This window comes from Erithacus rubecula (genome assembly GCF_903797595.1).
Source record: "Erithacus rubecula genome assembly, chromosome: 1".
In the NCBI taxonomy this organism is placed as follows: Eukaryota; Metazoa; Chordata; class Aves; order Passeriformes; family Muscicapidae; genus Erithacus; species Erithacus rubecula.
The window spans coordinates 78,633,913-78,659,936 of NC_136658.1; the positions used below are offsets into that span (position 1 = coordinate 78,633,913).

Genomic DNA, 26,024 nt, shown 5'->3' on the forward strand with positions numbered 1-26,024 from the left:
AACCTTCAAAGAACTGCAAACAATTCCTTTTCTTCATGGATGGGAAAAACCAAGTTGTTACCTGATGAGAACAGAAATTCGTGTTGAATCATGATGGAAAGAACTGTGTGCTTCAGAAAAGGTGAAATGTGGATCCTTTTTGAAGTTGCTGTGAAGAAATAAGCTTGTATCAGTGCTAATCCTGTGTTTCATAACTATGTAAAATATGAGTTAGTATTGTACAACAAAGCAATCCCCTGAAAACCTAGAAATCAAAATAGAAAGTCCTTTGATAGATGAAAGTCGGCATCTTTTTAACATTTGTTGTCTGTAGCATTGCCTACAGACACTGCACCACAGCAAAAAGTATTCAGTACCATTTTTCCTGTGCAAATACCTCACAGCTTCTACTCCAAAGCAAATTAAAAATTCCCCTTGGTCACCTAAGGACTACATGGTGCTTCACATGAAATATTCTCCACCCCAAAAAGTTGTAGTCGATATTGGACCGAGTTCACACCTTTCCCAAGCAATTAAATTATAATGCCTTTGCTCTGCTTTGGCTGCAGAACCCCTTCCATGGTGGGGGATGTGCTGTGCAGCCTGCACCCAGTGTAGCTGGAATGGCAGCTGCTCTGCCAGGGCCATCCCAGGTGCTTCTTGGCTCACACCCTGGGATGCAGGAGACTCAGGCTGTGTCTAAGCCACCCCTCTAGCAGGGGGAGTTTGGGAGCATCCCTGCCAGGCTGTGTGTGGGTCAAGGAGCACTTGGAGTGGAGGCAGAGTGAGGCTGACAGTGGGAATTGGGGATGCTGTGCAGGTGGGAAAAGCAGGAGGGGGCTTTTGTGCAAGAAAATTGCTTCCTCCTTCCTTTGGGGCTCAGGGCCTTGTGATTTTCAGAAGGGGCAGTGCTCAGTTATGCAAGGAAATTATGTCAGCTGGTGTACTTTTGATGGCTCACGTATGGCTGAGATCTTTCCTCCATGTTACTGGCTGAGGCTGCTCTTCTGTCATTCAAGAAAGGTTCAGGGTTGTCATGCTGCCAATTGAATTTTTTTCCTTGTACACGTAGACCAAGCCATCCCTGAGCTGATGCAACTGCTGCCACCTTGCTCACTAACAAAGTTGTGGTGGAAATTTTAAAGGTCAGATGACTGCAGGATGATGAAATGCTTGCAAATAGAAATGAGAAAATTTCTGAAGTGGGTGTTTGCCTTTCGTGTCGTCAACCTCAGTCTTTCGTGAGCTGTTAATACTGGAAAATTATAGTGCAGTAAATAATGGTCAATGTTCCTTAGTTTTTATTTCCTTACAGTTTGCTCCTGAGATTGATTAATGGCCTGGCTTGAGTGGTCTGTTAAGTGTACACTTTAAAATGCATCTTAACTTCTTAACTGTGTTACTATTGCGAACTAACCTTGTGTTGTTTCTGCTTTCTCATATAGTTTTCCCTACACAAAATGGAAAGGTTGCTATAGTGACTGGAGGCACTAAAGGAATTGGTTACCAAACTGTGAAGCATTTGGCAAGACTTGGCATGCATGTGATAATAGGTAAAGTCATTACTTTCTCAATATGCTTTTTGTTCATAAAGTCTTCTTTTTTTTTTGTTTTTTTTCTTTTAAGGTGTCTTTTCTTTCCAGCATAAGTAAGGATTTGTCAGGGGAATGTAGGAGAATGTTTTGCTAGCATTTAGCCAAATAAAGATTAATTTATGTTTTGTTTTGTAAGATCTTAAAAAAATAGTGGATAGGGTTTTTTTTTCTGTAGAATTTGGAAGAGTTTTACTACCTTAGATAAGAAATAAACAATAAAATACCTTAAAATATGAGTATTACAAAAATATTTAGTTCTTTGTTACTTTAGTTCTTTGAAGGATTATGCATCAGTGTTAGGGTGTACATGTTCATTAAGAGGAAAACAAATTCAAGACTTGGAGGAATATTACAGTCTTTACAGGTTGATCTGTGTTATAGGGCAGAGGGAGCCCTTTGACTTCATCCATGTAAAAATTCCACATTTTCTTCTCTTTGTCACTGTAAGAGGCCTTTGTAGGGAAGACAAGGAAATAAATACCTAGAGATTCAGTCATGTCAGTCTGAGATGGACTGGGAAATTCACCTTTTGGAGGTTCCTGTTTCTCTCCATTGATAATAAAGAGGTAATAAGGAGGATGTGTTAGAATGAGACATTTGAAGCTAGGTGAATTTCTCTACGAAATCAAAAATGGTCCCATGTGCACCATTTCTTCTTTCTACTGCAGATACTATTTAGGAGACATCCTATCTTTTAAAGCTATCTCTACTATTTATGCACTAATATTTCTACTAGTTCAGAATGTAGCATAACGAATACTTACATGTTTAAAATGCTACATTTTTTCACTTTATCTTTCCTTAGCTAGATTTTTACCAAAACCACTGTAACTTTTATTCCATAGAGTCATCGAAGATTGCTGTTTCATTGGACACTATCAAGCTGGTGATGCCATTTTGTTCAAGTTTTATACAGAATTTGCTCTCTTAAAGATTTTGCACACATTTCAAACTCACTCCAAACAATGGATAGGGCATGGTAACTATGTACTTTTAGTGTAGTGCAGTCAGTTACATTAATGGAGTTGTCCTGGAATCATACAGGTGTAATGTGGAACATCACTTACTCATACATATTTTAATAGATGTGTCCAACCCAAGTGTCTTCAAAATGCAGGTGGATGCTGCTTTATGTGGCTAAATGTTAGATGTTGCTAATGGAACTAGATGTAGCTAAAATTGCTTTTCATCTTTAAGGTGGACTGCGAAAATGTTGTCAGTGGGAAAACAAAAAGGGTAATTTTCTTCTCTTTGCATAGGGTCATGGAAGCATAGAACATTTTTTTTTAAGATTTATTTTGTATCACTTAAAGTTTAGGGTACTCCATGTAACAAAATTCAGTGCGAGAGTTTTGGAAATGGGAAGGTGAGGTTTAGGTGCAGAATCTCTAAACAAGCTGAATTTTTGCAAATCACAGTCACTTCCTCATAAAACTCATTCACTCACATTCTCACAAGAACCAAGATGTGAGAGCTCAAGTGATCTTGTGAGCATCACCTGAGTACTGGAAAAGGTCATGCCAGCTACTGAGTCCTTATCCTTTCTCTGTGGTTCTTCTTGATCAGAAATGACAGGCTAATTTATGGTCAGATCTGCCACAGAGGTTGTGCAGTCTCTTTGTCTGGGCATACTAACAATTCATCTGACTGCAATCTGTGTTACTTGTTCTAGGTGAAACTGTGTTAGCAGGGGGATTGGACAGAGCTCCTTCCAACCACAACCATTCTGTGATCTTTTATATTGCTCAGCAGCTCTCAGTGCATTTTTCCTTGTCTGCAATATATAGGCTCTGTTTATAGCCTATTTGGGCTAAAAGGAAAGTAATGGTATGGGTCCTGATCCATCCTCCTGATGGCAGATTGCATGGTCATCTCCTGCCAGTCTGTGGCCTTGACATGCACAGCACAGGAACATCTAAAGTGTCCTCTAAACATACCTTTTATTTGTCAAAAAAGGCCATTCTTTTAACACTTTGCTCTTTGTTTTGATGCTTACAAACACACACACTTTCATTCACTCTACAATTGTATCAATCTTACTATTGCATTATGAATCCTTACAATTGTAAATTAATGAAATTAATTATAGGAAGCATTTGATGAGTAAGTCTTCCAGCTGATTCATTTCTTCTGAGCAAACTCTGACCTAAACACTGAGCCTGTGAGTCACAACTGTCTTCTTTGCCTGTGAAATTCTTCAGACCAGAGCAGCCCTGTCAGTAGAATGGATAGTCCCAGGCGCTTTTCCAGCTGCAAGATCATAACAGTTCTCAAAACAACATTCAATGCAGTGACCTTCCATCCTTGCTCACAACTGCTGGGCCCAAGTGTCCAGAGTATGTCTGAAATATCTGCTGGCACATTAGCATGCATTAGCACATTCTGCTTCAGGCCACACAAGGCTCAAATAAGGCAGCAAGTGTGCTCAAGCTTTCTCCTCTAGAAATGTTTTCACCCTATGCTTGTATACAGACATGAACTTCTGTGAAAAAGGTGTGGATGTCAAGTGAATTTGGGCTTGCAAGAGAGACTCACATGTAGCTTGGAGTCAATCATGCTCAATCACGGAATGCTTGTTTCCCATTATAGGCACTGTAGCAATAAAGGATGATATCCCTGCAGCAGGCAAATGAGTCAAGCCTGAATGTCTGATGTGAAAAATGATTCACCATTTGTGATGGATGTGATTTTGATTCAGTTTGACATTTCAGAGGAGTAAATATTTGAAGCAACCTACTTTTAAATCCAATCCACCAATGGAATGAGGAAAGCAAATAAGTAGAAACGTTACCTTGTTTAACGTGAGTAGGCACTGTATGAAAAGTATATTCACTCAGAGCCTTTACAGCAAGTGGTTTCATAGATCTTTTTTTTAAACCTTCTTGCTTTCCAGTCCCAGCACTGATGCACAAGACTCAATTCCCCCACTGATGGTTTGCCTCTGCAGGTGCTGCTCACCCTGCCCTCAGCCTCTCCCTGGGAAAGAGGTTTTGACGAATGCTGAAATGAAAGTAATTTTCTGTTTGTTTGTTTGATAGATTTCATTGAGGCTTTCTGCCAGTCAGCAGGGCTTTTACTTCAGGAAAATCTCATGGCAAACAGCAAACTCCTGGTAGGGAAAACTGATGGTTGTGACAAAAATATCAGAATCAAGCCACACAGGGAGCTCCTGCTCCCTCCCATGTGATTTACTATTGATAAATAAACTTGCAATTTCGTTTTCAGAGAGAAGGTAGATGACACACTCTATTCAGCAGTGACTGATATTTGAGGTAGTGTTTTGTGTGCACTTATAAATAAATATGCCCTTCCCAATGAGGGTGTTGGAAATCATGCTATCCTGAACATTTCTATGACCTCCCCCAGCCTGGGGCATAACACCCAGTAGGTTCAGCTCTGGTTCAAGGTGTTTGCCAGAGTTTATTGAGTCTCAATTTAGACTGATAAAAAAGCATTAACTATTTGTATTCCTTCCATCCTTGTTCACAGCTGTTTACTTTTATGAGGATTCTGTGTGTGCATGTTAAAATTGTTGACTCAAAAAAGAAGTGCCTCAATTTGATTTTTTCCCCCTCAATACATTAATAGCAGAAGACCGAGATAATGTGTGATAATACCTAAATTAGGAGTTTTAATAATTCTATCTCAAAATAGTGAACAAAAATCAAAAGATTTACACCTTTACAATGTTACACATATGCTGCTTGGTATAAAACAGCAGGTTCAGGACAATGTAATCAATCTTTAGTGTCTCAGTATATCAGTGTCAGGTTTCTAAGACAGGCTCACACTTTGAAGGAAGCAATCTCATTATATTTATATATGTATATATATTCAGGTGACTTATTTGAGCCCTGCAATTTTGGCTTGAGCCTTGCAATTTTGGCATAAAAAAATGTACCTCCATCACCAGATTCAGCACTTGTGTGACCTCAGTAAGCCCTGCAGGAGACCAAGCAAGAGATATTTCTGGCACTTCTTTCATTCCCATTAGTTTCCAATTTTCAAGCTGGGTTCTCTGCACCATGAATCAGACAGTTGTTATATTGTATAATACTACAAAATGACCTTAGAAGGATAATTAAATACTATCAAAATGGTGCAATTGTTCATTTTCAAAGACAGTTTGATTTAATTTCAACTAGTGAAAATTTCTATGGGTTACTTTAATAGTCTTTTTTTTAATATACATAGATCTATGAGATGCCTGGATTATTTTTTTTTCTTGAAAAGTATTTTCTTCCTAATTTCAGCCTGTTTTGTTAGGCCTGAATGTGTTTCAGAGTTAGTCAGGCGGTGTCAAAATTTTACCAGCCTATGAAAAGTGGGTGATGATTTCTTTTTTCTGTATGAGCATGAAGGAAATGCATGCAGATTGCATTATAATTGTAATTCAGTTCAGGTTCTGTCATATCAGTGCACTGTAATCAGGGTTATGAAAAACTCTGTTTACAGTACTGTTACTTATGCACCATACGTGTGTACACAGCCACACACAGTCTTCCAAATATGCACAAATTCTGTCAAACACTTTGTTTATGAATTAGCCCCTAATTTCTGTTGGAAGACTCTTACTTCTGTGCTTGCTTTAACATATGGTGCTTTCAACAAGTTATTTTATAGGAGGAGCTCAGAATGAAGTGACAAGTCCTTGGAATTTTATCAAACTATTCAGACATGATGGATTTTGTGTTGACCAGCATCACTTTGGAAATAGATCTCAGGGTCAAAATAAATCATTCTATGAAACTCAGTGGTGCTCGACAGGGTGCAAAAATCAAAACAAATATTAGAAATTGTCAGAAAATGAGCAAGCTAAACAAACAATATGAGTTGATTCACCTGCGTGAATTCTTTGTGGGCCAGAACCTTCAATACCATGTTGTGTTTTTGTCTGCCTATTTCAAAATGGTTTTGAAAGGTTTAGAAGAAAAATTTTATCAGAGGGAAGAAAAGGCATCCTTATGAGCTCCAATCAAATGGGCTTGGAGTCTTCAATCTGTTCACTGTCTCTGAAGTGCACAAAATGAGCAGCTAAAAAGATGCAGAGCTTAAAATAGTGTGGAGTTTGTTACAAACTCAATATAAATACAGTACTGTGCATCAAAAAGAAATTAAAGCAGTCTAAAACAGGGCACTGTGATTAAAACCAAAATCCATAATAAATGTAAAAGTATTTTTGGACTAAAATATGCTTCATAGAACCTTGAATCACCCTTGGTAGAGGAGAAGTATAAGGTGGACAAATACAGGTGCTGGGCAGTTTTGGGAAGAACATTGTCCATAAGCCAATAAGTGTGTTTTTTATATTGAAAAATAAGTCAGGCATTTTAAAAAATGTAGAGTTAAAAATATGTTAGTGAATTTTGGAAGAGTTAGTGCATTTTCCTGGGCGTTTGTTTAACTTATTCATTAAGAATTTATGCTTAATGCTTTGAAATATTCAACAACTGTATTAATTAATTTAATCCTGGTTTTCAAAAGCTTTTGTTAAGATTCATGCCAAAAGATTTAAAGTGGCTGCTTTGTCTTGAGATAAGAGAAAGGTCTCTTGTAGCTTAGTAATAGATTAGGAGGCAGAAAACAATGTTGAGAAATAATTTATCAGCTTTTAGCTGGAGCAAAGATACTAGTGGTCCCATAGACAGATATTGAGTACATTTATAAAAGATAGATACAAAATACAGTGTGAAGAGTGAGATGATGCATTTTGTTTAAATGCTTTTAAGATATTCAAAATTGTTTGACTATTGATAATTAAAGGATATGGGTTTCTGAGGCTGAGAGAGCTGTGTTCAGCCTGAGGTGGAGAGAGGGGTTAGGGGGATCTTTTCCAGAGTATAAGTACCTAATGGGATAAAGCCCCTTTTCTTTTCTTTTCTTTTCTTTTCTTTTCTTTTCTTTTCTTTTCTCTTCTTTTCTTTTCTTTTCTTTTCTTTTCTTTTTTTTTTCTTTTCTTTTCTTTTTCTTTTCTTTTCTTTCTTTTCTTTTCTTTTCTTTTCTTTTCTTTTCTTTCTTTTCTTTTCTTTTCTTTTCTTTTCTTTTCTTTTCTTTTTTTTTTTTTTTTTTTTTTTTTTTTTTTATTTTTTTTTATTTAACATCATGGACATGGTCCTGGGCTACCAGTTGTAGCAGAGGGTGGGACTGGATAGCATCCAGATGCCTTGTGAAACTTAACTACTATGAAGAATAGGAAATAATCTCCCAATAGTGAATGACTATGTTATGAAGGGATGGATAAATACAGAGTGTTAGTAAATACAAATACAGAATATGAGAAAAAAACAGCCACACCTATATATTTACAAGAATAGGACCTAAATTAACAGCTACTCAAAGAGTTAAATAAATATTGTGATTTACTGTTGAAAGCTCCAGGTACAGCATCATCGATATTTCGTGCCAGTCATAAAGGCAAATAAAATTGTATTACTTAGCAGGACAGAACATGAAAACAGGACAGAGAGCGTCCCTCTTCCTTTATAGAAACCATTGGCTCATCCTGTTGTGCATACTCAAAAGGAGTCTGGTTGAACAGGAAAAAGCTAAAGAGTGATGGTTAGGAGTACAGGATGGCTTTGTACAAGCTGGGGCACAGAATAAAGGCCCTGCTGCCTCCCAACAGATGACTGAGGTGTGATATCATACAGTTATGAAAGTGAACGAGAAGTGGTCATTCCCTGTCTTATTGTACACAAAGTAGAGAGCATCCAACAAAATAAATTAAAAAAAACACAATAAACAAACTACTGAAGTACAACCTTTTGCATGCAATTAAGTGTGTCATTAAATCACAGAGCATGCTGTCCCAGAACTCTTTGGTGGTCAAGCTCTTGAATGAACTGAAAGTGCAATCAGGTGAAGAAGTGCTGGCCACATTCATGTGTGAGCTTTGATTCAGGAAATAACTGAAACTTCTTGCTTCTGGGAGGATGTATTGGAAAAAATCACTCCTAGACCTATTGCTGCCATAGCTTTTCCTTGAGCATCTGCTACAGGTTATTGTTGGAAAGAGGGCACTTGTCTGGATGTGTCTTGGGTTTGATAAACAGGGTTGTTTTTAACCTCGTGTTGGAACAGATGGGTATCTGAAACCTTAGGCAATAATGATGATTTCTTTTCTCTTTGCAAATCAGCATTCTCTCCCTTGCTCATTTTTTGCTTCTTTTCTCAAAGGAGCACTTACAACTATATTTTCACCTTTCATGTAAAAAAGTCATGTATTTAATTGTGACTTCTGTGTGGTGAACTCAATGACAAAGGATGTGTGGTCTCTCTAGACAAAACAAAGTTTGTATCATGTTCACAATTTAGATTTATAGCTGGTCGCATCCTTTTACCTAGCTTTACTGAAATCCATATCTTAAATGTTTTATGGGTTAGATCAAGATCTGTATTCCTTCTTATTGAAGCTTTTATAAATTCCTTTAAAAGAAACCTATAAATTCCTTAAAAACCTGCTCGTATTGAGTTCAAATTTCTCATCCTTGTAGATTTTGGGGGCAGTCATTCCTCTCTTTTAAGCATATTCTATTTGTTGTACATGCTCTCAGGCTCCAAGCTGGACAGGTCAGATCTTCCTCTGGACAACACATGCTGGTTGTTGTGAATCTTCTTGGTGTTCATCTCCAAAAGGTTTTATTTGCCTTCATTTTGTGCTGTCTTACTGAAAATGAGGGAATTTTTCCCTTGACAAACTTAGGTAAGCAAGGGCTTTTTGGATTTGTGGGCTTATTCTCTCCAGGCAGCCTTAATCTTTGCAGGCTCTATTGTTGATCACAGACTATTTTAAATTTCTTCCTAATGCACTGAAGTACATTTCCTTGAAATATCAAGATTGCAAATTCTTAGTTTTGCAAAACACATTTGGAACAACTCTTTCTTTCTTTATAAGGATCAGTCTTGTACATAAATTTCAGCTTATGAGTGGCAATTACTCTTTTGAAGAGATAGTCATATTCAAAGAAATTAAAAATATTATATAAAAATACATAGAGATGTATCAGAACCCCTTAATTAGCAATTTTTTTTTAGCCCATGCTGGGTTTCTATGGGCCATGATTTTTTCAGCCTTGTTCAGACTGAGCAGTATCTGTCATAATTCTGTTGAAATCCCTGAAATTACTTTCAGAATTAGGATCTACTTAAGTGACTAAGATGACAGAGCCTGACATTTAGGATAAGATCCAAAGCCTATTGGTGCTGATAAGAATTTTAATATGTACTTCTCTGGTGGTTTTATATCAACTTGCTTTGACTTGTGATGTTTGTGTAAGTGAAGTGGAGGAGGTGAGTAAATTTCTTTCACTAAAAGAATTAAAAACCCATATTTTTAAATACAAATTGTATTTAAATATGTTTTCCTTTTTTTAGTATTTTATTAAGAATTATATTTTTTATGCTATTGAAATGATATCTGATTTTAAATGGGTGCATTTGTTTAGAATGAATTTATTTTTAAATTATTAGAATTTTTTCTGAATTGATTTTTGTTAGCATTTTATTGAATAAGTCTCACCCAAATTTTTCACTAATCTGTGTGGACTAAGTGGAAAAAACCCATCAGGTAGGGCACTGAACTGCTTGGATAAACAGTTCTAGAGACAACTATGTCTATTTTGAGTTCCCATTAGACACTTTAAATTAGCATGAAAAGCAAGATTATTATGGTTTTGGGTACTTTGATGATCTAAGCTCCCAAGACAATGAATCCCTCTTTCTCAAAGCTTTTTTTAAGATTCCCTCACTGCATGAAATACATGATCTCTCTTCACTTTCTAACCCTTCCCCTCAAACCACTTGAATTCAAAGTGAGCAGATCTTATGCTACAGATGCTACAACACTTAAAATGGATAAATTCTGGTGTAGGGAACACATGGAAATTATGGTGAATCATTGAAAAAATGTCTAGCCAGAAGATTATTTTGTGTAGCAAAAAACTTTTAAAGAATCATGCCAAATATGTTGCTGAGGATTTAAACAAGCTGACAGTGGTAAGAATTTGACCCTCATCTAGTAAACCATCCTCCTCTTGAGCTTAGGGTGCTGTGCACCTGCTCACTGCACTTGAAGGTTGTGATCTTTAGTGATCCAACTTCATCAAGAAGATGCAGATTAATTTTGATTTTTCCCAACCCAAAGCTGACTATGTTAGCTTGGTGACTTGAAAAGCAATTTTTTTCTTAAATTTTGAATAATTAATATAGCACTTAAAAGGAGATTGATCTTTTTGATGCTTGCCACTCACTTTGATTAGAAGATCCCAGAAGGATGTACTAGGAGGGAAGCAGTGCAAAAGTGCCATGTCCCTTTCCTCTCCCCTTGCCCTGGGCAAGGGGGTGCTGATCTCCTTAACCTAACTCAGAAGCCTAGATCAGCCTCCCAGTTTCATGGCATCCTTCTGATCTGTGTCTTTGAATTTTTGTAAGGGTTTTGTTATTTTTTTCAGTGTCTTTATTCTTTTTTTACGGGATTTTCGTTGAAAGAGGGATTTAAAAAATCTCTATTACTGTGGCATTTTTCACTGAGGCTATTTCAATTTTGCAATACTCCAGCCTTCAGCATCTGATTTTCAAACTCTGTTGAATCAGGCTGGAAACAGACATCTGAAGTGACTGTTTAGCAAAAAAAAAAAAAAAATTTTCCCCCAGTGGTCTAGAGTGAAAATATGCAAATATGAATAAAGTGAGCTCATTTGGAGGGCACTGAGCTTTAATGAATAACCATTTATTTAACAGGAAAATAAAGCAAATTAAAATTAGTTTTAAACACAAGTTCTTTTAAAAGAACAAATTAAATGAACATACTGAGAGTTAAATCAAGACACTGGAGGCTTTAATAAGCCTGATCTCTGCATGAGAGGTGCTGAATAAAAGAGAAATCAAATAAGATCTTCACAGAATTGGAAAAAAAAAGTATTTTATTTCTAGCATAACCCAATCCAGCTTAATAACAACACACTGAGTTTGAAATCCTACTCTAGTGCATTACTTGAGGTGAAACAGTGAGGGAAATTGATCTGTTGCCCATAAACCCTGAGCACAAATTTCCCCAGAAATGGCACTTTCACTGGAGGGTTTGTTTGTGTCCTTCCTTCCTTCCTTCCTTCCTTCCTTCCTTCCTTCCTTCCTTCCTTCCTTCCTTCCTTCCTTCCTCCTTCCTTCCTTCCTTCCTTCCTTCCTCTTCCTTCCTTCCTTCCTTCCTTCCTTCCTTCCTTACCTGCCTTCCTCCTATTCCTTCCTTTCCCTTCCTTCCTTCCTTCTTCCTTCCTTCCTTCCTTCCTTCTTCCTTCCTTCCGTCTTCCTTCCTATCCTTTCCCTTCCTTCCTTCCTTCCTTCCTCCTTCCTTCCGTCCTTCTTCCTTCGTTCCTTCCTTCCTTCCTTCCTTACGTTCCTTCCTTCCTTCCTTCCTTCCTCCTTCCTTTCCTTCCTTCCTTCCTTCCTTCCTTCCTTCCTTCCCTTCCTTCCTTCCTTCCTTCCTCCTTCCTTCCTATCCTTCCTTCCATTCCTTCCTTCCTTCCTTCCTTCCTTCCTTCCTTCCTTCCTTCCTTCCTTCCTTCCGTGCCTTCCTTCCTTCCTTCCTTCCTTCCTTCCTTCCTTCCTTCCTTCCTTCCTTCCTTTCCTCCTTCCTTCCTTCCTTCCTTCCTTCCTTCCTTCCTTCCTTCCTTCCTTTTCCCTTCCTTCCTTCCTTCCTTCCTTCCTTCCTTCCTTCCTTCCTCCTTCTTCTTCCTTCCTTTTCCTTCCTTCCTTCCTTCCTTCCTCTCCTTCCTTCCTTCCTCTTCCTTCCTTCTTCCTTCCTCCTTCCTTCCTTCCTTCCTTCCTTCCTTCCTTCCCTTCCTCCTTCCTTCCTTCTTCCTTCCTTCCTTCTTCCTCCTTCCTTCCTTCCTTCCTTCCTCCTCCTTCCTTCCTTCCTTCTCCTTCCTTCCTTCTTCCTTCCTTCCTTCCTTCCTTCCCTTCCTCCTTCCTTCCTTCCTTCCTTCCTTCCTTCCTTCCTTCCTTCCTTCCTTCCTTCCGTCCTTCCTTCCTTCCTTCTTCCTTCCTTCCTTCCTTCCTTCCTTCCTTCCTTCCTTCCTTCCTTCCTCCTTCCTCTTCCTTCCTTCCTTCCTTCCTTCCTTCCTTCCTTCCTCCTTCTTCCTTCCTTCCTTCCTCCTTCCTTCCTTCCTTCCTTCCTTCCTTCCTTCCTTCCTTCCTCCTCTCCTTCCTTCCTTCCTTCCTTCCTTCCTTCCTCCTTCCTTCCTTCCTCCTTCCTTCCTTCCTTCCTTCCTTCCTTCCTTCTCTTCCTTCCTTCCTTCCTTCCTTCCTCCTTCCTTCCTTCCTTCCCTTCCTTCCTTCCTTCCTTCCTTCCTTCCTTCCTTCCTTCCTTCCTTCCTTCCTTCCTCCTTCCTTCTTTCCTTCCTTCCTTCCTTCCTTCCTCCTTCCTCCTTCCGTTTCCTTCCTTCCTTCCTTCCTTCCTTCCTTCCTTCCTTCCTTCCTCCTTCCTTCCTTCCTTCCTCCTTCCTTCCTTCCTTCCTTCCTTCCTTCCTTCCTCCTTCCTTCCTTCCTTCCTCCTTCCTTCCTTCCTTCCTTCCTTCCTTCCTTCCTTCTTCCTTCCTTCCTTCCTTCCTTCCTTCCTCCTTCCTTCCTTCCTTCCTTCCTTCCTTCCTCCTTCTTCCTTCCTTCCTTCCTTCCTTACTTCCTTCCTTCCTTCCTTCCTTCCTTCCTTCCTTCCTTCCTTCCTCATCCTTCCTTCCTCTTCCTCTTCCTTCCTTCCTTCCTCCTCCTCTACTCTCTGTCAGTCTGAGCAATATAATTCCATTAGTTAATGGAATTTGTAGGCAACAGTTGTCCACTATATGACTCCAGATTTTATGTGAGAATTACTTTCTATCCAGTATCTGAATGCTAAATGTATTAATTTTGGCAAATTTATGTAAATATTGAGGGTTTTTTTGTATATTAGGAGAACAAATATGAGTTTCAAGTCCTTTTTTACTGCAGAAGGGAGCTAAAATCCTTCTCAAAAGAATGCATCTTAGAGTAATACAAGCATGTACCAGCTAATGTGAACAGGGGACCCTGAAGCAGATATACCCTGAGGTCTCTTCCAACTTCATCTTATTCTGTGGTGATTGTGGAGGAGAGAGACAGGATACTTGTAGGCTGGCACAAGAAAAAAGTCTGTATAGAACTTTGGCAGAATTTTATATAGTGAGGAAAAAGAAAAACTTCATTAAGTTCATAAGGGATACCACTATTTTTATACAATTTAGATAACAAACAAAAGGTATTTTGATGTTTCATGTTGTTGAAAATATATGGTGGATAGAGAAATTGAAAGTTAATTTTAAAAAATTACTTGAATTACCAATTCTTATATCTCTAGTGCTAATGTTTTTCCTTTGACATGTTATAAAAAATTGCCAAACAAATGTCAGGCAATTAGTAACCACCCACCTAAGCTGAACGGCACAAAAGACATTTATGTGATGCTCAATCACATTTTATGTTAGCGCTAATAAATCCTCTCATGAGCATTTGAGTCAGGGTAGTCAGGACTTTCCTCCATCTGTGGAAGTCTTAATTTTGGAATAAGAACAAAGGTGAGTCTGATCTAACCTGTAGTGAAGTTTTTGCAGAATCTGAATGTGATACAATTCACTTGTCTCACAGACTCAAATCTCAAGTCTGCTGGTCCAGTAGATAATCCTATTTTACATGAATAATTGAGATAAACTGGCAGAATCTGTGTGAATTGCAGTGCATTTGTGCAGCCCTCTGAAAACCTCTGCTGCCTGACAGGAAGCACACCTTTCCACCTAAAACTTCATACTGGTTTTACACTGAGCTTGGCACTTCATAGGGGCCCTCCTTAAATTGATTGCATTGCTAATTTTTCATTTTCTGTCCTTTAACAGCTGGAAACAGTGAAAGTGATGGCCAAGAAACGGTGAAGAAAATAAAAGAAGAAACTTTGACTGGAAAAGGTACCATTCTATCCTTTCTTTTAAGAAACTACTTCTCCTCTCTTTTTGCTGTCATCTTCTTTTATATGAGGCCCCATTGTGCACTGCTAAACTGTTTTTTTTTTTTTTTAAATTTGGGGTGCTGGAACTGCCCAGAGCAGTTGTAGATGCCTCCTCCCTGGAATTGTTCAAGGCCAGATTGGATGGAGCTCTGAGCAAGCTGGTGCAGTGGAAGGTGTCCCATGGCAGGAGGTTTGGAACTAGATGCTCTTTAATGTCCCTTCTAACCCAAATGGTTCTGTGATTCTGTGAACCAAATTCCTGAAATAAATCTGACTCAGGGGTAAAATGCATAGGATGTTTTTTTAAAAAATGTTGTCAGCCTTGTTTGACTTTGCTGTTTATCATTGAAAAAGGGCTGCCTGCAAGTTACAGTCTGCTGCATATGTGTATGATTTAATAGATGGAAAAAAATTCAGAATACCAGTAATTTTTGCAAAGGGGAGGATAACTGCAGGTAAGAGTGTGTGCTCTTTTTCTTTGCTTGTTTTAGGAACTAATAGGTTTTTGAAAGATCAGTGCTGCTTGATCGAGTTATTTGACACATGTTAAGAGCTTATAATACTTCATAAAGTAAAAACATTTTCTTAAATATAAATGGACCTTTCATATCAAGCATTAATTCCTCCTTTTTTGTGCTTTTTCTCTTATTTTCTTTATCTGATAGCTTGATAACTAAGAGAAAAGGCATATTCCATTATTCTTCCATTCCATATTCTATCTGCTCTGTAATTGTAATTTGCAGTTTATGGTGGAGGTTAGTGCAGCTCATATTTTTGTCTCTGGGTGTCACTGGGTATAATTCCTGATGGTGCATGATGATTCATTTCTGCCACTTTGATGTATCATTTCTTGGCAAAATAATAGGGCAGTGTTGCTAGTCCAACTTATTTAGGATCTTCATGGCTTCTTCTGAGATCTGAGTCTGTTTTTGTGCCTCTAATAATTACTGTTATGATGATCAAAATACGTGTTAATTATTGTGTTAAAAAACCCTTTCATTAAGATTTATCTTTTGACTTAAATAAATGTGCATCCATTATAGCCTCAGGATACATGTATGCTAGTTAAAAACATCATATATTAAGGCATAGTTAGAAGGATCATGAAAGGAAAAAGATAATTATTATATAATTAAAATATTTTGCTGGAAGTTTCTGTACAGAGACCAAAACCAGTTGGAATTAATTATATCATGTGACTTGCATGAAGCTGAATAAACCAGGATCTCTTATTTTCTCCCTTCTGTGTGATCACAGCTTTTCTAGCACTCCAGTCTTTCTTGATTTTTCAAAGTAAAGTCAGTTATAGCCCTCAGTTATAAACTTAAGATACAGATGTCAGTTTGAGGAAGCTGACTGAAAGTGTGTTTAAATCAACTGAAGTTGTTTTTCATCTTAACTATTTTGACTGAGGCTTAAGTAAACTCAAGCCCCAGTAGGTTTGGCCTAAATAAATTGGAAGAGCATTGTCTTTTTGGAATTTCTCATGGATGGAGGGAAATTTATATTTACAATTGCAGTGTCCTGTACAAAAGACTTGTGCAGAACTCAGTGCCACTCCTGTGTTGCTGTTTATGAATGAATTTGCACTTTGCTTTTAATAGGATGTGTGTTTAGAAACTGTGACCAAGACAGGGCTGTGGAAGAATATTGTCTTTTCAAAAGCCACAGTTCAAAACCTGTGTAGTCACTGCATACATAACTGGTTATCTTGACCATTTTCTCCTGCTTTTTCTTTGAGTATTTTGCATGGCCCATATGAAAACACTGCTTTACAGAAATCACTCCCATCAGGAACAACAGACTCTTGAAGGAGAACTGCTCAAAACAGTATTGTAGGGCAGCCAGTGTGGTCAAGGATTGGGACAAAATAGCTATGAGTGGATGTCATCAGTTTGTTATCCAGATCTCAGATCTCGTAGTACAGAGAAAATCTCCTTGCTTTTTATCAGGTTAGACAGCAAAAGGGAGCAAAAGACCTTGTCCTCTCCTTGTTGCCTGGCTGAGCCATACATAGCACAAACATCCCCAGAGACAGCTCTGGGAAAATGCCAGGCTTATTGAATGCAAGTAATTACAATGTTTTTAAGGCACTGTCATCCTTCTCTGTCTTGGCCCACTGTCTGTCTGGGGCTCTGTCTGATAATCTAAGGGTAAGTAGTTTTACTTGACATAATCTCTACTTACTTCTGGCACAAGTGGGATTCAAAGCATGTACATAAGTAATTCCTATGAAGCAGCTGATGAGCAATAATGTGCTAAGAGTTGCAGAGGAGGATAAAGGATAGCAATAAAAAGGCTATGCATGCAAGTGATGGGATTTTTTTGGTAATAGCATGGCAAGACATGAAAAAAGGATGGACAAAACTTCTGACTGCAGGGAGGCAGGAAGTCTGGTTTCCCACACTGGAGGCATGGGAAGAAGAGCCAATGCCAAAAGAGAGTAGAGTACTGGAGAGGAAAGCAGCTGCAGCCATTTACCCACAAAGCAGTGATGCTAAAGGGCTCAGAAAATCTAACCAATGTAACATTTCACCTCTTTCTTCCACCCATCTCCTCCCCTGGTGCTGTATCAGAAGCCTTCTTGTTCCTCTCCCTGCTGATTCCAGACTAAGTGTCCTCCTTGATTTTAGATCTCTCTTCTAAGTAATTTATTGCAAAGTGTGAGGAGGGAGGACGGTACATGGGCAGTTGAGCAGAAGTAAATAAGCTAAAAGTCCTTGGGGCATGATAGACCCAGTTAGCTTAACCATTAGAACCTCCTCCATGATAAAGAAATCACAGACCTCATATATCCAGAACAGGCCAGAAGTAGTGCTGCATTGTCATTAAAATTCTCACACAGGCACCATTTCCAAAAGACCAAGGGCAACAGATTACTACACCCTGAATCATAAAGCTGGGAGAAGCCAGGATGATATGGACATTTATCTTGCTTCCATTTGTTAAATTGGGAACTTGTGTTGTTAATAGTAGCAATTATCTGGCTGGGAAAATCGTTGATGGCTTGGGATTGCCACAGAGATATTCTAATTGGATAAATCTCTGTAATTTGCACATAGGGTGTGTCTGTGTTAGTGTGCTCCTTACCTAGACCAGTTGGGTGCTTTTCAGGCAACCCTCAGCTCTTGGCTGCTTGCTGAGCACAGGTTCCCATCAGGAAGGGCAGCTCCTGGTCTGGATCCCCATTGGACAGAACTGGCCTGGGAGGTGAGTTGCAGCAGTAGCAGAGCATTACTGCATGGGGACGAACTTCAGAGCTTATCTGAGCCAAGCCTAACACAGACCTGCAGCATGTGCCTATGTCAGGTGACCAGCACAAAACGAGCTCCAGAAATTGACTGCTGTTGATCCAAACTGCTTGTATAACCATAGTCACCAGTTGTGAACAAACTTCATTGAGTTGAGGAAATGGGAGGTTTCTGTGATAAACTCAACTCTCCATGATACTGGAAAAGAATATCTCCATTTACATAACAGAGTTATATCTCCTGACTCAATTACCCTCAGCTTATGTCTCTGCAAATGAAGGCTGGTTTTAGCCTGATGATTACAAACATACAAATGTTGGAAACTCATATATAAACATGAATGAAAGCTTTCATTCATTCCAGAAAAGATTCATGAATGCCAATGGAATCAGCAATTAGCAAAAATTTATGCATAAATATCACATAGCACAGTACCAGGGGAAAGCTCTCACAACCAGAGTGTAGGAGCTGGAGTTGCAACTAGTGTCAAAGGAGAAAAAAATTAACATTTAGTGAGAAAAGAGGGTGTAAAAGTCACATTAAGCATAGACCTCTTCAAAAGGAGAAGCCTGTGTTTAATCTCACCCAACATTTTTGCGGCAATTCAAATAAAACCACAATTATAAAACTGCGAGCTAAATTCACAGCATTCATGGGACTACCATTTGAAGTCAGGTGAGAAAGGAAGAAGAGACATTCTCCCTCAGAGTCAGAGCAATGCAGAGGTTAGCACAGAGGCAATCAAGTTGTATCATTTACAGTCTGACCCACATCAAGACAGCGTGGGCCAAATAGGAGGATGAATTGTCTTAAAAACAATTAATGTGCATCTAACCAGCCTGGCTTTTCCCCAGAGCTTTCTCTAGAGGTGTTTATGCCACAGGTGGCTCAGCCAGGGAATAAGGAGATGACAAGGTCTTTTCCTTCCTTTTATAGTATAACTTGCTAATAAAAAAGGAATTTTTCCTTTTTATTAGAGATCTGAGATTGAAGAATTGACATGAAAGAAGAAGGGCTAATATAGCTGATACATACCATGTGTAATCACAGAATAACTTGTGGGTGGTTTCTCCAACCACATTTGCTGTATGTCAGGCACCAGTTTTAGCAGAGCAGTCCAGCTTTTTCTGCTCTGTACCAGACAGTTTGTTAGCTTTCCCTGCAGGCTAGAGGCAGTTCATCTGCTGAGTTCTCAAATTCACAAACTTTTTAACTTCATGGTGGTATTCCCAGAATGTTAGCTGGAGTTGTCTTCAGCAAAGAGTTCTGCTCAGTAAGGACTGATACCTTGTTAATATGTGCAAAACTCTGCCATGACTTTTAGTTTTGCATGGCATGTCAAAGATGTCATTATGGAAGTGGTCATCCAACTAGTCAAAAATAGTGGCAAATATTTGTAGTTGAGACATATCTTCTAGAAGTGTGCATAAGCATGCATGAGTTTATGCTTGCTTGTGTCACTGTATTTTTGTGGTGTAATTTTGAGTTGTAAAAAGCATAACATCCTGGGCTTGTGGCCAGACCTAAGGTGGCTGCTTCATCTCTGCCACCACATCCTGCCATTGGAATATCCTTTTTCTACCCCTGCTGGTGCTGAAAGACCTGCAGGATTGGTTTGAAGAGCTTCCTGGCAGTAACAGTGCAGTTTCCATCTACAGGGTTTCTTTTCCCATGCTGTTTCATTATCTCCAGTGCTTGGTTTTGGCAGGTGAATGCCTGCCCTGAGCTAGAGTTGCACAGTTGAACACCAGGTTTATGAAGGCATCTTCAAAGCCAAGGTGGTGATAAGAATGGGAGCAGAGAAGTCTCAATCTGACAGTATGGTACTTTGCAGGACCCTGTGGGGAACTGCAGAGTTTTTCTGCTTTGTCACTTGATGACAGGCATAAGAACCTAAACATTAAGATTTCTTTTCCTTCCATAGTCTCATCTGAGGCTATATTGGGTGTATTCAAGCCATATGAAAATATTCAAATATTGGATGTGTTAAATTTAATCTAAGTTTGTGAGTGGATCCTTCCCATTCACAAGGGATGGAAGACTCCTTTCTAGAGACTAAGAAAGTATTGCATGGGCTAATACTTTTTCTCTGTACTCATGGCATTTATGTCTCCTATCCAGTAAAGCTGGTGACTTTTTCTTCATATTAAGCAGGGAAGACTTTAATCCACAGAAAGGTGTCTCCAGAGCCCTCTGATAAAATCACTTAGGTGAAAAGTTTTCAAATCAATTGTCCTGCTTTTCTGTTTGTTTTACATAATTCTTTGATGCAAAACCATGGTTAAATTCATTAGGCCTCTTTGCTCATTTTTCTTGTTCTCGTTTTGACTTCCAGTGTAACATGATACAAGTTTTTCCCTTTCAGTTCTTACAGATACATAAAACAATAGAGAAGCCCTTATTTTTGTGTTTCTTAAAATACTTTGGAAATTGAGTTGTCATGTTAACAGTGTGGCAAATCAGAAATTAAGAGCAATATGAATATGGTTCACATAGCTGAAGATGAGTTGCATATCTGGATACTGAGATGGTGATAAAGTCTTTCAAATGTGAAATATATTCATAATGCAGGCACAAGCTCTGCCTGTTGGTTTCCTGAATTCCCATTTCCATTGGAAATGTGAAGCACATTTCATTAACAGGCTCTGCCACTAGGAAACATGATTTTCTCTTATTTAAATTATCTCTAATTGAAACTTAGAGACAAAGAAGTGCACAGGTGTAGCTGTAGGCAGAATAAAAAAAGTCCCATCAGATGTCTTGAAATGATTTTCTGACTGTAAATCACCAAAGCTTTGTGTGACTAATGGCACCAAAGCTCTGAGGTTAGGATTTTGCTGATTGTGCTGCCTACTGAAGGCAATCTGGAGACAGGGAGTTTCAAATTAAAATTGCCTCTTCAAGGTTGGAAAAAGCTCCCATTTCAGACTTTTACAGGATTTTGATCCTCTTGTATGTACTTGTAGAGTCGTGGTGTTGTGCAGTGACTGAATAAAGGTGCTCCTGGGTTTGCCACCTCCTTTAATGTGACATTATTTTTTCCGTCTCAAGCACTAGTTGCAGGCAGGTTGTGTGAGATATTTCCAGACCTTATCTGTTTTCAAGAAAATTGCCAACATATACTGAAAGACAAAGCCAAGAAAAAAGCAATTTATTTTCTCTCTGGAATGCTTTCATATTTCTCTTCCAAGAACTATATTATATAGACTATCTTCTGTGGGTTAGTTACATGTAGGTCTTTAGAAGTTAATTTGCTTATAACAAGTAGAATATTTTCTGTGGAAATGCCATTGGCTTGTACTGGGGATCCAGTTGCCAAGATCATGAGATGAAGTGGGCAGAAGTAAAGATGGAATAAGCAGAGCCTGTATGCTGTGTGAGCAGCCTCCCAGATAGGAGCTGCACATCAAACAACAGATGCTGGTCAATCTGAGTCTGCAGGCAGTGCTTTCCTTGTCAGCCCCATCCTTGCAGCAGCAGGGCAAAGCTCCAGAGGAAGCACTGCTAGAGAAGAATAGAAAAACTATTTTACATATTTTTCTTTTCTCCTTATTTATTTATTCATTTATTTCAATATAACAGCTTTTGGATATTGGACCAGGCTGCCCACAGACTTTGTAGATTCTCCATCTTGAGAGATATTCAAATATTCAAAAGCCATTTCAACACAGTCCTGGGCAGCCACCTCCAGGTGGCCCAGTATGAGCAGGGACAATCTCCTTCCAGCCTCAGCCACCCTGTAACTTTGTAAAATTAGCAAATTTTAGCTGCAAAACCCACATGGAACCCTGTCTGCTTTGTGTGTCCAGACCTGAATATTTTTACATACACAGGTTGCAGGACTTCAGGGCCTTACAGAAACTATCAGTGTTCATGCAGTCCCAATATTAAAACTCTTAAGTGCATATAGTGATCAGAACAGCAATGATCTGACCATAATGCAGTCTTGGGAAGCAGGTATTTGAAAAGAACTTCATAGCAGTGTAAGAAATTACATCTGTGCAAGTAAAAAAAAACATTCTGTGGAAACAAAGGGAAGAAGGGTAGGAATGCTGATGTTTAGAGTAAGAATGACTCTAAAGTAGCTTCCATTCTTGTTTCTTTTGATGTTTTGGATTTCAGTTTGTTTAATTGTTGTTGCCATTGCTGTTTTTGTTGCTGTTGTTTGGGTGTTTTTTGTTTGCTTGGGCAGTTTTGTTTTTTGGTTGGTTTTTGGTTTATTCTTGTTTTTTTTCTTGTTGGGTTGTTTTTTTTTCTTTTTTTGTGTGGGGCACAGACTAATTTTGGGGTTTTTTTAACACCTAAGTTTTAAAATATAGGTTTCAAATTTATTGTGTTCAATATTACATGATGCATGTCGTCTCTGCCACATTTTCATCATCTGACTAAATTATCAAGCTCAGATACACTTCAAAACCCTTCTTAGTCTGAAGTCTTGCAAGAGGTGTGTAACAACAGCATTTTTTATTGGTCTTTTCTGATACCTGGTGCTAGAAAATCTTGCTTGTAATCAAAAAAATAAATATTCCTAAAGAGACTTACAGACTCTTCAATTAGCCCAAAAATCTACCATGAGAATCATTGCATGCCTAGTAATCATGTCTCAGTTTGGATTTCTCTTCATATATTGAGGCACTGTGTCTGGACAAGGTGATGTGAACTGTTACCACCACCTCATTAATTTCCCCAAGATGATGCTCAGCTGTGTTTCATTCCTTATTTAATTTTCACATTAAGTCTGCCCCTGACTCCTCTTACCAAGATTACTGTTGACTTCAGGCTGCTTGGCAGGAGCAGCTCTTCACAACTGATGTGACTTGAGGAGACAAAATAAATCAAATCATCTTTCCAACATTTACTTTGACCTAGTTGAAAAAATAATCCTTGCCAATGTTTTAGTTCCCAAGCATGAAAAACATGGGCCTATGGTTGGAGAGAGATCTCCATGGCTCTGGGCAAGATTTGCTGTATTTCCTCTCATTTTACTCCAATCTTACTTACTCTCACTTGTGCTTTTTATAAAAAAAATTACAACAACTAAGCTTCTTGGAACATGGATTTTATTTAAATGATACTGTGTCTGTACTTCTGTCTCTTTGAGAATTTGATGGCCAATCAGAGGGAAAATAAAAGAAAGGAAAAATAATATAAAGCAGAAAGAAATTTCTCCTTTTCAAAACTTTGTCATGGCAGTTGGGGCTTCTGAATTGCAGATTCATAATAAGTTCATTTCCAACCTAAAATATTGCAGTCTTTCTCCTAGCTGATACTCATCACTTGAAAGTCTAAATGCTAAAATCCCATGGCCTTAATTAGAATAATTTTTTGTGAAGACAGAATTTTTCTGAGTGATACATCTGTTTGAAGGGGAATATTTATTGTCAAAAGAGAGACAGAAACATTTTTACACTCATATCTACAAAATAGCACAGAGAAAGTGCAGAATCTGTGGAAGGGATTAACTTGAAAAGTGGCAATTTGTGTTCAGCTTGATCCAGATCAAAGGCTTTTCATCTCAACTCTGTTTCTTATGTCCCAGACTGCTGTACTATAAAAGACAATCTTTGTTTTAGAATATAGACCTTAAAATCTTGAATTAATAAACTTCTTCTTATCCATGCTTTGTGTTGATTTGCAAATGCACACTATAAATTATTTGGGATTTTTTAATGAGAAAATTTTTCCAAAGTTTGTTTAAAAAAAGATTTTTGTTTAAAAACTGTCACAAAATGGAAATATTTTATGGAAAACATTTCTTTTGTGTGAGTCTGAACCTTCTTTCTATTGGTTTGTTTGTTTTGATTTGTGCTTTTTTTTTGTTTGCTTTTTTGTTGTTGTTTTCTTTTTTATTTCTTTTTTTTTTTTTTTTTCTTTGAGCTGATGCAAAAGTTAGTTGTTCTGTCCCTGGCTAAGTGAAGTCTTCAAACTTCAAACTAAGTGATTTCTTTCAAGACTTTGTTTCTGAACTTTGAAAAAGCACATCTCCAGTGCCATGAAGGTCTCTACATTGAAACACTAGCTATTGATAATAGAGGGAGGTGTCAAAAATGTGTTTATTTGGGATGGAACAAGGCTGATACACTGAGCAGCTCTCCTGAGAATCTTAGGCTCTTTCTCCAGTTAAGATGATCTCAAGTGGCTGGAAGAAGATATATGAAACAGCATTTTAGTCTGGAATCATAATCCTGTAGTTACCTTGACTACCAGTGATATGTAACTGCATTGTGTTTGCCTCTCCAAATGCCCTTTCAGTCAGCCCTAGAGAGAGAAGAGACAGAATACTGTTTGTTTATTTGTTTGTTTGTTTGTTTGTTTTTCATTTGCTTGAGTCATACCTCTAGAAACATGCTAGTCAGAAAGCAGTACCCATTTCTGTGTTTCCACCCAGCAGGGTAAAATAGTATGTTTGCCTCTGCTTGCAAAAGAGAACAGTTTGTTGCATTGTTCCCATATCCAATTAACTTTTTCTTCATCTGAGTGCCATCAGAAGCAGAGCATTTAGGGCATGTTTGCCTGTGTTGGTGAGCATTGTGCCCCAGGGTGCTGCAGTGTGTGTATCTGTGCAGCTGGCAGAGATCTGCAGCAGCTCTGGGGAGCTGCCAAGCTGAGCTCAGAGTCCTTCACCCCCTTTGGGCTCTGGGGTCTGCCCCTGTCTCCCTGTGGCAGAGCCTGGTGTCTCAGCCTTGTGCAGGGGCTGCACAGTCTTTATTGGAGTCTGAGATAGAGACCTTAGTATTTTTATTTCTTCTTTTTGTTTAGGTGGCAAAGAACTCATCAGGTAGTGTAAATTGCTGTTGCCACAGGTAATTTCTCGAGGGTAGTCCAGAAATATCATTCTTAGGCTGTGTGAAAACTTAGCACCAATATCCTTAGTCTCTTAAATGTCATTTTGTGCTTCCAAAGGGTTTCTACTGGGGTTATTTTTCAGAAGCTGGATGCAAAATGGTTAATCCTTCATTTCAGCTGGAAAAGTGCTACCTGCCAGCCTCAGATTTTGGGGTATGTAAGGCAGCAAAATGAGGACAGAACAGAGTATTTAATTAATTTCCTTCAGCCTACAGTAAGAAGCAGGTGCTCTGGGGAGTTTGGGTCCAGTGGTGATTCATGGGGACAGTTGTGTCAGGAGTGTGGGGGCTGGAAGGAAACTGAGGCTGTGGGTCCCAGCCCAGATTATATGTCACTGATGTTATAAGGAGTGTTCAGTCCCAGAAGGAGTGTATAAATTTATGCTACCAGCACTAAATTATTTTTTACCTGAAAAATAGATTTTTTTATTGACCCTTTTTTATTTTTAAAACATTTTTTAAGAGAATTTGTCATTTCTTGTGGGTTAATTTCAGATTTTGCAGATTCATTTCAGATAATTTTTTTTAATATAGTTTAGTCTTTGAGTTAAATAAAAAATCAGCCTTCTACTGTAATGGATGCTATAAAAAGGAATATGTACCAAAGTGTTCAAAGAGTAACTGAATCAGACACATAAAATAAGAGAAAATGGGTGAATAAAGGAAAACTGATAACAGAGTAGTAGGAGAAAAAAACAAACCACAACATGAATTCTGCATTTCATGTTCCATTTTCTTTTTGAATGGTCATATTTTTAAATTTAGTTTGCAATTTAATCCAAAATAGACAGCTAAGACATTAACATGCACATTAATAAGCTCATCCAAATGGAGAGATATACTAGAGGCTGGGAGGAAAGAGAGACTCAGGAGAAAACCAATCCAAGGAGTAGACAAGGATGAAGAACCATATGAAGATACAGAAGAACCTGGAAAGAGCTTGTTGCCCCATAAACTTGAAGGAGCATAAGATCATACCCAGAAAATATTATGTGCAGGGGCTGTTTATTTAGTGTTTATCTACCATTGAGTAGATGATCCCTGAATAAAGAATTGGAGTCACTCCATAGTTCAGGATTTCATGGTTGAAAGTTGCATTTATTGCTCTAAGATGTTAGAGAAACTCAGAGTGTTGTCCTGGTCAACAGTGACACAGCTTTCACAGCTGTACCTGCCTACAAGGACTAGCACAGTGCACACAAGGCTTCTTTAGCCCCCCAGGCAGGATGTGTGAGGGTACAGGCTTTATCTTAGCCCTCAGCTTGAATATTCCCCCCCAATGCTCCATCAAGGAAAATGCTGTGTTTTCCTTTCCATTCTGTCATCCTGTAAACTTAACTTTTCTTGTCTT

The 26,024-nt window shown here is 38.5% G+C and overlaps 1 protein-coding gene across 1 annotated transcript in view; it reads left to right on the plus strand.

Annotated features, from left to right (window-relative positions):
• DHRSX (dehydrogenase/reductase X-linked) overlaps positions 1–26,024 on the plus strand; it is a 159,488-nt gene that overhangs the window by 35,559 nt on the left and 97,905 nt on the right. The window contains exons 2-3 of the mRNA XM_079307837.1: positions 1,425–1,532; positions 14,468–14,536. Coding sequence (XP_079163963.1) covers positions 1,425–1,532; positions 14,468–14,536 — 177 coding nt within the window. The remainder of the gene's footprint in view (positions 1–1,424; positions 1,533–14,467; positions 14,537–26,024) is intronic.